Source organism: Neopsephotus bourkii, unplaced genomic scaffold (genome assembly GCF_033783945.1).
Source record: "Neopsephotus bourkii isolate Nb327-2 ecotype Australia unplaced genomic scaffold, CSIRO-AGI_Nbou_v1 NB_53, whole genome shotgun sequence".
Classification (NCBI taxonomy): Eukaryota; Metazoa; Chordata; class Aves; order Psittaciformes; family Psittacidae; genus Neopsephotus; species Neopsephotus bourkii.
The window spans coordinates 4,334,276-4,351,556 of record NW_026900570.1 but is presented as its reverse complement, the minus strand read 5'-3'; the positions used below and the strand labels follow the sequence as shown (position 1 = coordinate 4,351,556).

General features: G+C 40.4%; 1 protein-coding gene across 2 annotated transcripts in view; it reads left to right on the top strand.

Annotated features, from left to right (window-relative positions):
* PTPRN2 (protein tyrosine phosphatase receptor type N2) overlaps positions 1–17,281 on the top strand; it is a 652,626-nt gene that overhangs the window by 545,725 nt on the left and 89,620 nt on the right. The window contains exon 13 of one of the 2 annotated variants that reach the window (XM_061349393.1): positions 1,174–1,386. The exons of the other annotated variant lie outside the window; for it this stretch is intronic. Coding sequence (XP_061205377.1) covers positions 1,174–1,386 — 213 coding nt within the window. The remainder of the gene's footprint in view (positions 1–1,173; positions 1,387–17,281) is intronic. 2 annotated transcript variants of the gene reach the window in all.

Below are 17,281 nucleotides of genomic sequence, written 5' to 3'. Positions count from 1 at the left end.
AGGCGGGCGGCCCATGCCCGGCCTCGGCGAGTTCCGCACCCGCCCCCGCCCCCCGCCGCCCGGGGTTTACAAACCCGGCAATCCTCCTCCTCTGCCGGGCGCATCCAGGCAAGCAAATCCAAGAGCCTTCCTGAACCTGCATTTCCATTAACTCAGCCTCAGCCCCGGCTAATCCACAGCACTGAAGGCAAGGAGGCTAATTAATGACAAGCTTTTACAGTCAAGACCAGCGATAATTGCTTTGGTGGCCTTTATGATTACAAGATAAAAATGGACCGGGCCTGACATAAGAGCCACTGTGTACACTGCAAGACAGGAGGAAATTAAGAGCTGGCTAGCTGAATACGGAGCAGAAAATTACTAATAGAGGAGAGATAATGAATAGGCCGGCTAGGCATTCATGGGGAAAAATCCATTTTGTTACCACGCGAAATTAGGTGGTGGAAAGGAGTTTGCTAATTGTTCTCATCTTGTAGCAACCAGGACTGAGGCAGGGGCGTGCTTTTCAATTCATTTCCCTGGTAATTGTGAAAGGGGGAATGCAGGCCAAATGAGTCTTGCTGCAATTTGCGCGCCTGGTCTTTTCATTTTCATGTTGCGTTTTTAATTGTTGCTAATATAGCTTATAATGAAGCTAATGAGGGGAAATTATTGTACAACTTTTTAGCACATGGAGACGAGTGAAATGCACAAGAAGGATTCTCTCCTATTGCTGCAAAAAAAAAAATAGTAATCTGGAGGAGTTTGGAACTATCGGGCTTTTTTTAAATCCTTTTCGTTCTACACCAGACAAAAGGAAGGACCGCCACCTACTTTCTTTTTCTTTCTTTTCATTCCGTGTTTTATTTTTCACTCAAAGAAAAAAAATAGCAGGGATTTTCCCTCGCTGCCCCCTGACAGCTCCTGGCCCTGGATGCGGAGCTGCGAGGCGCGCCGCGGTGCTTGCGCGCTCAGCCAGCGAGCCCGCCTCCGCCTTTCCATAGTTAAATGCAAGCCGCGGGGCGGGGAGGGGATGGGATGGAGGGGGGCATGTCCGCGCTGCTGTCCCTGCCCCTCCGTTTGCTTCCATCCTTGGCTCAAAGTTAGCGCTGCCCAGTGCTTCCCCCCGACGGGGGCTCCCCGTTTCTCCGCGACCGCGCAACTCAGGCGCTGCCTCTCTCTCCTCCCCTGCAGAAAAGCAACGTCCCGCCGCTCCCGCAGCGCAGGGAAGAGGCAGAGTCCGCCAAATACCTTCTCCTCACCCTCCTCTCCCTCGCTTGCATCGCCGGGGTCCTGGCGGCCTCGGGGGTCGCCTACTGCCTCCGGCACCGCGCCCACCGCCGGCTAAAGGAGAAGCTCTCGGCCCTTGGGGGTGACGCCGGCGCCGACGCTACCGCTGCTTATCAGGTAAGGACCGAGCTCTTCTCTTCCTCCTTCTCCTTCTCTTCCTCCCCACCCTCCAGCTCTGCGCCCCCGGGGCGCCCGGCAGAGCCCGAGGGGACCCTTTTCCACTGGGAGCCGAGGGAGTGGGTTTGTTCCCTATATTACTTACCCCCGCCCCACTCCAGTCATATTCCCGCGGATTCACTGTAGCAGCTTTTTGCTGCTGGATATTAATCTTGGCTATTTTGGGAGTTGCTGTAAATTCGTGCCTAATTAGAAGCATTAAAAAAAAACAAAAACCAAAAAAACAAAAACCCAAACAAACAAAAAACCAACACAACAAACAACAAAAGCCCTTGCCATTGAAATTCTCTGAAAAAAAATAGCATTAATATCCATAATCTGCCACCCCTGCCACTATTAATAACAAAAAATCTTTAACATTTATGAGGAATGGATTGCACGGTTATCTGAAGATGTCTCTCTTTTTGAGTAATCGACTTCTTCAGGGTCTGATATGAAAAGAACCTTTGACCCGATCTGTTGCCACCTTCTACCATTATTCAGATAAATGAAATCTAATGCTGATAGATGGGAAGGTAAACCAGGACTGGTTCTGAGAGAACAATGGTAGCAGATGTGTATCCAGTAATATGGGAGCACTGCTCTCAGATTTCCTGAAATAAATCAGAAACCTCAGGCTTTCTCTTTCACTTTCAAAAGTATTGGGTGGAGAGACACTGCATCTTCCCAAAGTTTGTTTTAGACCATGGCACTTACTTCTTGGTGTATTGCTGGTGTGGTAATGCATGTGTTATGGTCCTAAACCACAGAACCCTGGTCTGCTATCCCAAAATACTTGGAATGTGACTAGGAAAAAGAATTGAAGAATGTGTAAACATTGTTGCTGTAGTATCCATGTGTGCTGTGCATTGGTAGGGTCCTGCTAATGGCACTCTACTGTCAAGCTTTATTTTACCTTCTTGTTCTGCTGAGGATCAGACATTGAGGCCTTGCTTATTCTGGAGCAGAGGTAGATTCAAATTGGCATCTGGGAGTCATACGGGAATAAACTCATATTTCCTTGTGAAGTTTGGGTCTGTCTGTACCTCTTGCACATTAAAGAGGTGGTGTATTAAGCACATCTCCACAGGCTGAGTCGAGGGAGATTTTAGTACAGAGTGATAAATATGAATGTTTTTATCACTTTTAGTATCTTCTTGAATAGCTTTGGTTTTCAGTTTAAATGGAATGTTTACTTTAAAAAAAACCCCAAATCTTTAAATTACTTCGCATCTTTAAATTTACTGACTTACAATGCAAGAGAGAGAGAGAACATTTCCAGTGGAAAAAAAAAAAGAAAAGGAGTGTCCTGCAGGATAAAGTGTGAACAAACCAGCAGTTTGTCAGATCAGTTTTGTTGGCCAAAGAGGCTGTGGCCATAAATGTCGTTTGATTTCAATATGGAACTTGCTGTTGACTTATTTAAACTGCAGAAGGGATAGGTAGTCTTTTTCTTCTGTTAAATGTGAATACAAGAATTTGTAACTTAAAAAAAAAAAAAGCCCTCCAGGTTCCAAAATCACACTTGAAACTGAATTTGTGATAATTAACAGGACAATCTTCCTACTGACAGCTCTAATTAATAGTATCTGTAATTAAAATCGTGCCCTTCCAGCAGGAAAATTGTTTGAATTTCTTGGAGTGACCTTTTTTGCCATTTCTCCTGGGAGTATAGTGGTTGATATTGATTTTATAATGAGCTCTGGTTTGTTTAATAAGAATCCGTAATCCAGACACTAAATGAAATGTGTGCTTCATATCTTCTTCCCAGATTTATATATATTTTAAAATCTCCTTGGTTAGATCTGAGAGTGTCATTTTCTGTTTAAAAACAAGAACGATGCTTTGAGGATGCTGCTCAGTTATTTCAATAGCAAGACTGTATTAATATTCTTTGTTCCTGACCTTTGGGCCCAGTCCTGACCACCTGAGTTTTTAACCGTTTCCATTGTTTTTTTCAGGGTAACTGTAGTCATGAGTGGGAGGAAAAATGTTTTTCCTTAACTACAGAGGTTTCTAAGGGCTTGGCTCTCCTCCCGTGGAAATAAATGGGAATTTTGCCATTTGTTTCAATGGCAGCAGTAGGAGGCCCCAGTATAGGCAGACAAAATACTCAGGCAGTTTTGATGCTGCTAAGTAGCATTTTATCAAAATGAATCACTGAGGCTCATTCTGTGCATAATAAACTATTCATGTGGATTTGAAGAGAAGTAGGATTGAGCCCTATTCGCATCGTCAAAATCGCCTTATGTTGAGCTGTGTTAAATGTAATGGATATCTGGTATGATGCATGTTTTGGATAACATCAATTAGGTCTCAGAAAAGCATCAATTATCTTTTTCCTCATCTTCTCTGGTACTCATAGGGGAATAATGTAACCCGTATTAATATGGGAGAAGAAAAAAGCAGATAGCTTTCAAAATTGTACCTACTTTGTTCCCTTCTGCTAAATGTTTCCCAAGTATGTACTCGGTTAACTCAGTGTATTTTAAAAATATGAAACATTTCAGCAGCTGCTGCCACTAGACTTTAAAGCGCAATACTCAAATATGTTGCTGCTTACAGCTTAAGTGACAATTCAGATTTATTTTTTTCTTATTTGAAGGGGGAGAAATTGGTGGGTATGAAAGGGCCTGGTGGCCCAATGTGATTCAGAGGGAACGCTGAAATATTACGTTGATTCACATGCTTCTCAAAATGTCAGTGGTTTGTATCTTCACATAAACAAGACTGACCTAAATTTTCAACATTTAGCAGAAGCATTTTTCATCCTAACCCAGTTCAGCCAAGAGAGTTCATTTGGGGTTTCACTCCTTCCTTAGTCACCCTGTGAACTTTGAAGAGGTTTTTTTTTTCCCACAGCTGCTTTTCTTTTTTCTTTTTTTCCTCTTTTCCTCCCCATCTTCCCCTTCCCCCCTTCTCATCTGTGCAGTGAAATACCAGCTTGAGAAGGAGAAAACAGACGCACCATATAGTCAGGGAAATAGCATGTTGCCTGCTAAGTCTCCCCCTGCACCAGAGGTGTAGCGCCTGTCATGCGCGTCACTCTCCCTTGGGCACTCACCTGCTGGTATGAACAGTCCTTGTGTGAACATGCCTACCTACTAACATGAGTATTTCTTGTGTAAGTGCATGTAGAAGTGACCAGTCTTAGGCAGGACAGCAAATACCATTTAAAACTTGCAAGCAGGCAAATAAAATCTCTGCAGTGCCCTTGATGAGCTGTCGAACGTCCCAATACTGCTTGAAGAGGTACCTGGTTCTTCAGGTGCTTGGTAAGGCAAGCAGCTGGCCTTCAGCATGTTAAGGTCAGCTCTGGGAGACTAAACTCTGTGGAAAGACTGAGTACCACTAAGAAGGGCAGATACACAACTGCGACTTCATTGATCTTTGAATCACTAAACAACAAAATTATAGGATGGTTTGATTAGTAGCTAAGGAGCTTTTCAAAATTCATGGAAACGGTGCATCTCATAAAACATTGTATGTGCATAAAACACATTTTATACATCAAGGCAGACAATTTTTGTGTAACTTACAAACACATTTCCCATCCTTTCAAATCACACATGTAATGATTAGATAAGTCAGCGTTAGCCACTCAGGGATGACTAAAAAGAGGTTCTTGCTGCCTCTGCATTGCCCCTGCGCATGCGTGCACCTGCACCCGTGTTTTTAATTGTTGCTCGTATTGCTTTGATCTTCTTTGAAAAGCAAGTTTAGCATTCTGCAAGCCCCCTCTCTGGTCCAGCAGAATAGGGCAGAAGCGTTCTAGGAATTTTCAGCAGCCACTCTTTGATTTATTTCACAACACTGAGCAGATTTTCTTCACTCACTTTGAAGCCTTTAGAACATAACCCAGAGAGAAGCGAGCATGCAGACATCAGGGGGCGGTCTGCAAACAGGGCCACTAAGTGCACATCTTACTTGTCACCGCTCCCATTAGTGAGCAATTTATTAATGTAATGAGTGTGTGTTAGTGACTGCTACTATTTAGGGATGCTCTGCTTGATTCAGGGTGATGTATCTGTGAGTCCAACTGAACCCTGGCGTTTGACCCCCATGTGGGGAATGCTAGGTTGTGCAAGATATTAAATCATCAACATATTTTATACTTTGAGCTGCAGAACTTTCCTATGGGCATGGTCTTATGCATCACTGATAGTGCTCAGCATAATGTTGCCCATAATGAAATTTAAAAGCAAAAGTTAAAATGCACTGAAACTGGCTTCAGAAAACCTGTGTTTTAATACCAATTTTATACCAATAATGTTCTTTTTAATTTTCCTTCATCTCCACCAAAAGAGCTTCCTTTAAAAAGTGAGTGGGCCACAACCAAATAGCCTTCAGGGAAGTTTGTTCTTAAACTGCCTGAGGTATTTCAGGTTACATGAGCCATGTGCTGTCAGTGCAGCTGGATTGCATCATCAGCTGTTTCAAAAATTTGTTCAAATAACCTGGTTTGGCAGGCATATAATTGTAAAGTATATGTTAAATTCTACATTATCACATGTATTACATTATATACAAATTATATATTCCTTTGTCAGATACAGTCTTATTAATTACATGATCCTTCTGGATTCAAAGCCATCAAGAACTTCTCTGTGCTTTTATAGACTTGATCCTGCTGTTATTTTTCATTAGAGATGTTAAGAGCACAGTATTTGCCACAATTACAATAAATATTTTGCTGCAAATATTTTAAAAGGCTGCAACTGAAAGAATCCACTGGAAACATACTCTCTTCTTAATCACCATGCCTGCTTTGTGTGTTTAAATACAGATAATTCACTACCTCTAATATGGCTTTTACACTGTAGACTAACTTTCACAAGCAAACTTGTTATTACAGTATTAGACCTTAATGTTATAGCAATACTGTATATCAACTCCTTAGAAAATTGTTTTTTTATGAAGTGAAATGGAAGAATGGAAAAAGGAAAATTTTGCTGTTCTTATTGTTAAGTTTTCAGTAATTTTCGAATTAACATCAACATTTGGACCAAAAAAAGCTGGTAAACTGGGGATAATCAGTACCATAAAGTATTACCTCTTATGTATGTAAAACTTCATTTTCAAGGACCCTCCTACACTTCAGCAAAAAGATATCACCGAGGACAAGGTGTATTCAGTACTGCGTATTTAGTAAACATTTCATAGGGAATACAATTAGTAAGGATTTTTGATAGGTGAAAATTTTGCCTTAAGGCTGAATGCTAGGAAGGGCTTGCTTGTGTTTTCTTCTGGGAAAACAAAGGACAACGCAGTTTTAATCATTCCTTTTCCTGCATCCTTATTAAAAGAGAAAAATAATACAATCTTGAGTGACTGTGTAAAGCAATAGGACAAACTAATTGTTTCTAATAAAGCATACACGGGGAGGTCCGTGTATAAGAAGAGTTGTTCTCATCCATTTAAGTCTGCTTATTGTGTATTATCTGAACAATTTTCCCTATATCTTTAATTAGAATTTTGTCTTAAAATAAATTCTCAGGAACCTGCAAATACATTGTATGTAATGTTGTTACATAAATCACTGTACTTCAAGGTGAGACAGTTTTGACAATGTACAAAATATACTGTGCAATAGTCATTCATAGGAATGATGGGAAAGGAAAAAGGAGTGGGGAGCATTTTAAGGTGATGAGAATTTACTGTATGCTTAAAAGACTTCTGTGAAGTCAGTGGATGGCCAAAGCAGAATGAGGCAAACCAGAATGTTTAAAAATACAAATTTAACTTTTAATAATGTTGGTTTGGGTTTATTTAGGGTTTTGATTGATTGTTGGGTTTTTTGTTTGTTGGTGTTTTTTTTAAATCTGGTTAATGTTCAGGACAATCCAGAATTCCTGTGGTGCATTGGACTATGTAATTCCCTAACCTTGCTTCCTGTGGTAACCATAAAATTGAATTAAATGGTAGTAATGTTCAAAATAGGATTTCAAAATAGTGTGTGAATTTGTAAATCTGCAGAAATCTATCAAACACGCCTGTTTGATGGTTGTGGTGTAAAGAGATAATAGAGGTATATTTGCTTATGATACCGCTAACATTTAAAGTCAGCGTCAAAATACTGCTTAATGAGGAATGCCCACCTGAAAAGCTGAAGCTCAATGGCACAGATTTCAATGGGGCACTTCAGGAAATCCGTGTTTGAACTTGTCATGTCTGTCTGTGAGGAGCAGTGTTCTCCCGTTTGCCTCCTCCCCTGCTCTCCCCATTGCTGCAGTACCCATCGCCCCAGGAGCGAGGCAGCCCTGGGTAACTGTGCTGGCTGTGTGAGAGAGGTTTATTGGGCTCGTTATGAATGGCTCTCCTCTAAGCAGGTCCTGTTTTAAGTTCAAGAAAATAACTTTTGTAAATGAATCAGTGTTGGAGAAAGGGTCTGGCCCTGACCAGAGAAGGCTTTACCTTCACAACCCAGGTCCTGGGCTGCTGCAGCAGTGGCAGTGCAGCAACACTTTTGAGTAAAACACTCCTTGTATTAGGGTGGATAGGTGGAGAGAGAAGTTTTTTTGCAGGTATGGAAGGAAAATGAATATGTATGCAACTCCTGGAATGCTTGGATGAGAAGGTGCTGTGTGGGTTTAGGTGTCAGAAATATAAACCATCATTTCCAAGTATTTGGCTGTTTATCTGTGTAGGATTAGTGCAAAGCAGCAGAGAGGAGGTGATGTTAGCCCTCTTAACGGACTTCATTTAGTTTTCCCTGTCTAAAGAGTACAGTATTTGAGCTTAGTGTTTTGTGGAACAAGGACAAACACACTCCAAGCATCTTGCAGTATAATTTCTGTGTGTTTAGGGTGTGAGAAAATCTAAGAAAAAAATAATAGGAGGGGAAATTTAGTGACTCATTTTTAATTACTGGGAAATCCAGAGTCTTTACCCAAACAGTCATTTCTAAGAAAGTGTGCTGGAGGTGCTCTGGACTTGCAGGTTGCAGGCTGCATCTCGCCTGGTAAACTAAAGCAGTAAATTGTTTGAATGGCCCTGGCATCATTTTAGGCCCACTTTCTCCTGAACAGTTGCTCAGCACAGGCCGAGAAAAAGACATATAATCATTAACTGGTCAGTGTGTTTAATAATTTGGCTGTGGCCAACCAGTTTTAGAGAGTGAGGATTACTGTTGCTTTATCTGCCCTTGCTCCCCACCTTGGACCTCCAAGGTGGGAGCTTCCGGTCCCAAGCATTCCGCTCCTGAACATCCCACTTCTGCTTCAGAGCCCGTTCCACCCATCTCTGCTGTGCCATAGGCTGTTTGCCAGCTGAATGTGGGCTGGTTCTCAATACATACAATGGATTGTCTCCCTCTGGTAAATTGATTATATCCCAGTGCCTGTATGTTATAAAGAAGCCAAAGATAACCGCAGCCTTGCCTAATGGGCTGGAGAGTATTTGATTTGCAGTCCCAGGCCGTACATCATCTCAAGTGTCCTGATTTCTGTCTGGAATAACTGTACTGTCTTCAGTGGCATTTTTTTTCTGATGTAATGTAGAGAATAATCAGGCCTGTCTTTCCTACACACTTCTGCCCTTTAGTGCATTTTAGGATTTTCCTTTTTTCTTTTGGAGCAGCTCTGTTATCATGATTCAGATTCTTCTATTGTATATTCTCTGAACACTCAGCAGCTAGCACTGTGGTCTGGCTTGCTGAGCCCTTCATATTCCTTCAGAGTGCTGTAGTAGAAGAACAAACTACAGTTTTTAAAGTTTTTAACTGGGAAGTCTTTTTTATTTGCAGAACAAATCTTGTACCAGGGTCATGTTCCCTGGAAGAAAGTAGGAGTTAATTTTGTGTACATAAAGAGTTGTTGTAGGTGATGTTTGTCAGTTCTTGTGGGACCATGTTGCCTGCGAGCAGAAACAGGTTGCAGTTTATTCTCTGAAGTCTGTAAGGTACATAAAAAGCATTCTTCCTACTCCTTTCTTCTGGGTACATCTGTTCATCCCGCACACTGGTCTCACACGGCAGGCAGTGAAAGGGAAGAGGAATGTGGATGCAGTGTCACTTCCTTTCCCTTTCTCCTCGCAGGCTGAAGACACGCTGTGCTTGGCAGCATGCTGGCAGAGCAGGTCCACGTCCTGCCCAAAGCCTGTGAGATCTCAGCTTCAGGGATCTTTGCCCTTCCTGCACTTTGTGTTTGTATGCAGCCTTAGGGAAAGAGTTGAGGCTTACTGCAGCCACCTAAGGTTTTACCCTGGTAAATCCATATAGACTTGTCTGTTCTGTGGGACAGATGAAAAAAAGTTGGTTTCAAACCTGCCTGTAGCCCAGTTGTGCAGCTGTTGCAAGGATGTCACGAAGCGGAATATTCTAAATGGACTGTGATATTTTTGTGCATTTTATTGTGGTATAAACTATAAGAGAAGTTTGGGCAGAGCAGACTGGAGCTCTCCTGGGGTCAGGCTGCTCAACTGCTCCAATATTCCCAAAGGCACAGGCGAGACGTGCATTTCAAGCATGCTTGGGAGTGTGTGTGACATGTGAGGGCAGGGGGACCCATGGATGGTCTGTGTGCAGAGTACGGAATTGTATGTTGAGGATGTGATTTGTGTTGACTGGACAAGAGTCCTGATTTCATTCCTTTCGAGAGGGACAAGGCTACAGTTCCAGGGATGAGGACCACCTATACCAAATATTTTTCTTTTCATATGTTCACATGCACAACAGAGATCTAAATGCCTTCTAGCAGTTGAAAGACCTGTAAAAGAAAATTTGAGTGATTAAATGCACACCAGAAAAGTATGATGAAGGACTGAGACAATGCACGTGACTTCTTTGTACTGTGATTTTTGCAAATATAGGTTCTAAGCTCTTATAGCACCAGTGTATGTCACTGCAGTGTAAGTCAGCTGGGGCATTCCTGCAGCTCTCTGTATTCTAGTTCAAGTTCCCAGCTTTCAGTGTGCAGATCCACTTTTTGTCACTTGTATTCTTACCAAGCAATCAAACCATGACTGTGAAAGTGGCTCCTAGAAGTTAAATCCTTCAAAGAACCAAAATTAATTTGGAGGGGGTGGGAGAGAATAGCTTTTGGATTGGAGAAAATAAAGTTTAGTGTAGGTGGCGTATCCAAAGGAGAAAATGCATGCGGCTTTCTCTAAGCTTTGCTGACCAGTTTTCTAGACTTTTTGCCGAAGATGAATGATAGTTTATTGATGTTTTCTTGGGATGACTGCATTCTGAACAAGCACAGATTTTGATCAGGGAAATAGTTTGTTGAACTTTTAGTATTTCAGACTGATACAATCCTATTCATTTATTTTTTTTTTGTGCAGTTTTTATTTTTCAGTCTTCCTACCGTAGGTGCAAGCTTCTTGATGATTCCTGCTTTTTCCTTCTGCATAGGACTGCTGCTGCTTTGCAGAACCATGTTCATTTCCTTTTCCTTCATCAAATGTTACCTAACTTGGAGATGTATGCATTTTGTTCAGCTGGGAAGGCTTTTCCTTGGTTGTGCTGTCGCACAACAGCAGGGGTACATGGTTTGTAGCAGTCTGCAGTAGAACCAGCCCTACCCATTTACTAGCGCTGCTGGTCTGAACATCTCCCTAATCTTCAAAATGTATCAGGAAGAGTATTCACATGTCAGAGAAATATCGATCTTTCCCACTAATAATAGAAGAATGAGGGAAAGATGAAAAGGAAAGATTCAGTATACCGTGCCTTTTCTGACAGTGCAGGGAAAAGAAACTTGGATTTTACCTTTTTCCAGCTTCTCTCCTGGAGTTCATTCTGGCTTCCTGGAAAAGAAAAATGCCTCCTGTGGAGTGAATTGGTGTGATTTGCTGGAAGAGGTTTTGTTGCAGCAAAGGAAACCAGTGGCTGGCTATCTGTATAAGATAAGAGGAGAAATGTGGTGGTGCTGAGTGTAGTTTTGAGAGCAAGAATAATCTACAAATGTAAATTCATGTTATATAGTGAAATTCTGTCATACAGCATCTCCTTCTATGCTATGGGGAAATAATAGTACAGTAAACTGGGGACATGAGCATGTAAATTCCGTGTGCTGACACCCACAAGACTGAAATAAAGAGCTCCAATTCCTAATTAACCTCATTGGAAACCTCTTGGGTGTGAAGTTAAAAAATACAGAAGGCTTACCTAGCAAGCTGTTCCAAATTTTAGCTCCTTTTTGAAGGTCTTGGTCAACCCAATGGCTCTCCAGGCATCGTTGACTAATAATTGTGTTTGCTTGTTTGAGGGCTTTAGAAGTTAATTAAGTATAAATCAATGTTTGAGCCTTCTGTGAGGGCTGGTCACTCCATTGCTGAAGGAGCACTGCAGAAATGAAGGGACTGAGGAAAAGGTGACAAGAATGATTAAGGGCATGGAGAGCTCATATGAAGAGAGATTGAAAAGACAAATTATTTCTTCTAAAACAGTAACAAGTGGCAGTGTAGAAAATAAAATAAATATCTATAAAATAAGGAACTGGAGGAAGAATGAAACTCTTGCTCTGTCTTCTGCCTAGCACAAAGGCAAAGATGTTCAGATATATTAAATACATTAAAGACTAACAGAGGACAAGCTATCCGCATAATAAAACTGCAACATGCAACACTATTTCTGAAGAACATTGTTGAGGCAGAAGTTGTTAGCAGGCACATGAGGAAAAAATATTCTAGGTAATAAAATAGCTGATAATATTTTAGAAGATGTCTATAATTTCGTGCCCCAGGTCTTAAAATAATCCAGAATTAGGATGTGAGAGTTTTAGGAATGTGCCTACCTTGTGTGTGTTCTCCTGTGCTGTTCCCGTGATGCTTCTTCCAGGCAACCTGGTGCCTGGTGGAGAAGTCCAAGGTGAAGTAACAACTCCTGTGCTTTCATAAGTTGGCAAAGGGAGACCCGGAAGCTTCAGTAATGGCCAAGGAAGTTCTTTTCTTTAAAAGCAAATGCATGTTAACTCCTTGCTGCAGGGTACTTGTGGGGAGCAGTGCCATGGGGCAGTCAGGAGTGGTGGGGAGGTCTGCAGCTCTCCTTGGGGTGGGCAGTGCCAGGGTACTACTGTGATTGACTTTAGAGCATGGTTGTATGCAGGGGCAGTGCATTTTTGTAATGTGCATTTTTTGCTGTTGCTGTTTTCTTCAAAATACGAATTCTCTGACCATCAGTACTGGTTGAGTATAAAAGCCCTCTTAATTTTTTCAGATGTCTCTTGTAACATTAATAAAGTGAATGTGTAGAAATATTCACCGACATTTTTAATCTTTGAAGGCTTTTCTGTTGTATGATAGAAACAATGTCTGTTCTCAGAGGCAGGATAGAACTCATACATGCAATTTTTTCCTGTAGCTCAGCAGAGTTTCTCTGTCTTAGTAGAGATTTGGCTCATAATAAAGTTCTCTGACCTATAAAGCAACTTTGTGCTTTATAGATCCTTTTTTTTTTAATGTTGTTTCCTTGTTCACAAAATTTGCATTTGCTCTTCCTAGCAGAGTTAAAGGGTGATCTCATTTTTATTTTCTGTGGGGAATGGGTGGAAAGCGATGACTTTAGTTTTCAAATCAGGAGAGGGTAATGACTGGCAATTTCAACAGTCATGATAGATGATGTTACGAAGACAGAGCTGTTGCTAATGGCCATCCTTGATAAATATTCCCCTACCCCAGCATCACCTTCTGTGTGGATAACTACCTGTTATAAAAGAAAAAAATATAAAGTATTTGAGGTTTTTAGAAGTTTTTAGGATTACTTTTTGTATTTCTCTGACTGGTTTTGATACGTCTGTTACCATGAATGCAGTTACAGAGGCTTAAGGAGAAGCAATAATAGTCTTTGAAATGGAGTAAAACATTTTTAGACATAAACTTGTGGTTGTATGTGTGTTTCTTTGCAGGCTGGAAGTGCATGCTAAGTCCTACTGGCAGCTGGGAATTCTTATTTCTAGCAGAAACGATCTCCCATTTTTAGTCTTTCACAGCAATAAAAGAGTGGACTACACAGCCTTAATGTATCATAATGTATAATGTAATGTAGCTGAGAAACTACAGCTGGCTTGGGACTGTGTTTTTTGCCTGCTCTGGGCCCCAGGCAACTATAAACGCTGGGAATGGAAAAGGAAACATTTGTGGCAGTTATCTTTTAGAGCGCTGGCATCTGCTGGAAGCTGGTTGGGCTTTGGGTGGGTTGGACAAAGTCAAAATACATGATGAATTTGCACATGGTTCTGTGTGGCCTTTCAAGTTAATTCGATCATTACTATGGTTTATTTGTTACCCATACTGCGCTGTATGGCTCTCACTGTGCTAGAAGTGAATTTACTGTGCAAATTCATATTAAGAAGCAGCTGTGCCCTCATGAGCATGTCTTTGAGTTAGTTAAGATAAAGAAAATACAGAAAAGATCAAGTTTGTTTTACACATTATTTCTCTCTGTCTAGTTTCTCCTTAAGAAATCTTTCCTTTCCCAGCTTTATACTTAGTAGGTACTTGTAAAGCGCTACATGCAACCACAGCTGAAATGTGGGAAATTCAGTTTAGAGGCCAGCATTGGTTGAAACCACACAAAAAAAATACTCCTTTTTTATTTTTGGGGGGAGAGAGAAAGAGGTCAGTGTCATATCCTGCTGCTTCCAGAATTACAGTTGTCTGAACTGCAAGACCATGAATGCTCAGACACTGCGAGGGACACCCTGAGAAAAACCTGGGTGCTTTTACACCAGCAGATCTCAGGGTACTTTAGGCCTAAGGTTTACAGATGTTTCCTACTATAAATAGTCCTTGGTTTCTTTGGAGGCATCCAGGTAGTGTCTTTAAATTCTGAGAGAAACCACCATGATGTCATTATGACCATGATGTCATTATGCAGGGAAAATACCAGTTCAAATTGGTTTGTAAAAAACATGAACTTCCTTCATATATCTTCTATTGTGAAATCCAGTGTACTGCAGTCATGTGAAGTCAGGCATCTGTTTCATAAAACTCTTCCAGCTTCTAGAAATGAAAGATATAAACTGTTGCACTCTCCCAGTCCCAGTTGAAGTGGTCTACTGTATTTTTTTGCATAGAAAAAATTCCCAGTAGATTAACCTAAACATGGTCTTCAGATTTCACTGACTCTTTGGAAAGGAGTATTATTTCCAAAGAGGCCTGTGCTTTCCTGGCATGGATAGCAGAGAAAACACACTACTGTTTTTTCAGGGAAGTATCATTAGACCTAAGCAGTCACATCTTTCTTGTGACTTTCATCTTATGCGGTGACAGGAGCCACATAAAAGACCTTTCCCTCCTTCAGGAGCTTCTGGACTACTTAGATGTCTGGCTTGCTGAGGAGAGGTTACTGAAAGAATTAAAATACAAATATTTCCTTAAGCTGTATTGCACAGACAGCATCTTTGGTTCCGTACAAGCCAGAAATTTCCACATCTGCTAGACTTCTGGACATATATACAAGACCATGATGGCTTTTGTGTGATATGGTAGGATAAGACTGTGAAAATGTTTGAATTTAAAAAGAGGGACTAAAGCACATAAATACAAATAAAGGAAAAGTAATTCTCCATGTAAAGATAGCAATGTTTTTTGTGCCTTTCCCCTCCTTCGTGGCCTCTACTCTCTTTGTGTACATAAAGAAAGGGGAATCGTAATTGCATGACTCACCACCAGGAAACACTCACAATGCTAAAATAATTGAAATTTTTTATTTCACAGACAATAATTAAAATTGGGGTTTTGTTAGGAAAATGAGTCTCAAGCCTGTGTGTTTGACTGCAATGCTCTCAAAGAGAAACAGCAGCCCTGCCCTTTTTGACATTTAAAAACCTAACAAAGCAAAATCCTTACACCAAGACTCAAGAATTATATCCAGATATTCAGAGTGCGGTGCAGCACGAGAGGACAGGTAGTAAACTGAACTAGACAGACTAAGGCTGTATTAGCAATCAAATAAATAACATTTTACTTTCTTCCTTTTTTTTTTCTATCAAGATCTATTACATCCAAGTCTAGATAAATAAGAACTGTACAGAGTATAGTTATGTAGTGATAGTTTTGATGCATTCTCTCTCAATATATTACTCTCAAACATTTTTCCAATATCACCCTTTGTTCTTTTCCTGAAGGCACACTGATCTTTGTAGTTGCCTTTTCTGTCAAGGATAGAAAATAAGTGCACAAATATTCCACATATATAAACAGCTCTTTTACTCCTGGACAAAAAGTATGTTAAAATGAAGCTAAAGCTTGAAAGTATGTTTCAATAACTCAAAAATAAATGGTAATAAAGCTGTAATTATCCCCAAAGCTACACACACAGTAAATAAGTTAAAGTTAAATTTATAACACCTGCAAGCATATTAAGTATGCAAAAGCAAAACAAAGGCAGCCAAATGACTTTAGCTTCACCCTGTAGTAACACTGAGTAAATTTAGTTAGAGAATAATGATGTTTGTAGTCCTAGATTCATTTGTTTAAAAAAATGAGCTTACTTTATTTTTCATTTTGTGAATCTCACTGTGTTATGACTGCATCGACAGCAGAACAGTTGAATCCCTGCTGTACATGCAGACCTCAGCTCGTCCTGTCAATAATGCCTCCTTAATTTAAAGGAAAGTGAGGCTACTATTTAATTCAACATATTAAAGCTGAGAAGAAAATTATTTTTAAAGATCTTGCTCTTCCATACCCAGCATATAAAAGTTTACATATATTCTTAGGTTTCATTATATATTTGTTATAAAGTATAGCATTGAGTCGTTTAGAATTAATAGTCAGCATTTTTTAATTTAAAATTTCTACAAAGCAATTTTGTTTCACATGGAAAACAAACACATTGCTATTGTGATCATGCCTGCTTAAGCAGATTTGGTTTTGATAGAACATTAGGCAGGTCAGGTTGAAAGGGGTTGATGTACACTCAGTTATCACTTTTAATAAACAGCAATTTCTTTGTCTAATGTCTCTGCATTTTATTTATAATTGTACCATGGAAGGGCTTATTCTCTCTTATATTTTGTTAATTCTGAAAATAATGGTGTCACACTTGTTTCTGGCCTTGCTCAGGATATTTCCATTTGAATTTGTTAATCAAAAGTTTTTTAAAACATGGAAATGTTAGCCCTATTTCCTGAACCGTGTTTTTGGAATTATGTAAATTTGGTGATTGGTTACAAAAAAATTAGATTATTTTCATTAATGCATACAAATTAAATTATATCTATTTCTCTAAAGAATCTGGAAAGTTGTAATTCCGCTCAGATCCTGGGGCACCTATTGAGCAGGTATGAGGTCAGCGTGGCTGGGGAAGAAGAGCAGTATTTTAGATTAAAGCTACTTTGGGTTGAACAGCTTCATTTACAGTGCACCTTGTACCAGCTATGTGAGAGTGATTCATGTGCTGTGATCAGTGGCTGGACTTGGACTACCTGAAGATGTTGCATAGTGTATTTGTATTCAGTAGGTATATTTTAATCAACAGCAACATCCTCATTGGAGGCAGCTTGTGGTGGAGTGGCTCATCTTTAAGAGTAGTGAGAGGAAATCCAAGGTATGAGTTGGCCATCTTGTAAACAGGATCCTCAGGTCACATCTCCTGCCTGTAACGTGCTACCCTGAAGTTTTTGAGTACAAGTTTTGCAAATACAGGAAAAGATTCAGTATTGGCCATTCAGACCTAGTTCCAGCTGATTTTAGTTATATGTTTGCCTGTGCTCTTAGTCCTTACCAGGGTGTGTGTATACATAGATTTCTCTCAAAACCCAAATATTTTAGTAAACTATGTGGTCTTAAGAGATTTTTCCAGATACCTACTATATTAGTTGAACTTAGTGGAAGATAAAAGATTCTGCAAATTGTCATTTGCTGTCTTGCCCTTCTGTGATGCAGATCGCAGGATGACGACAGTAAATGC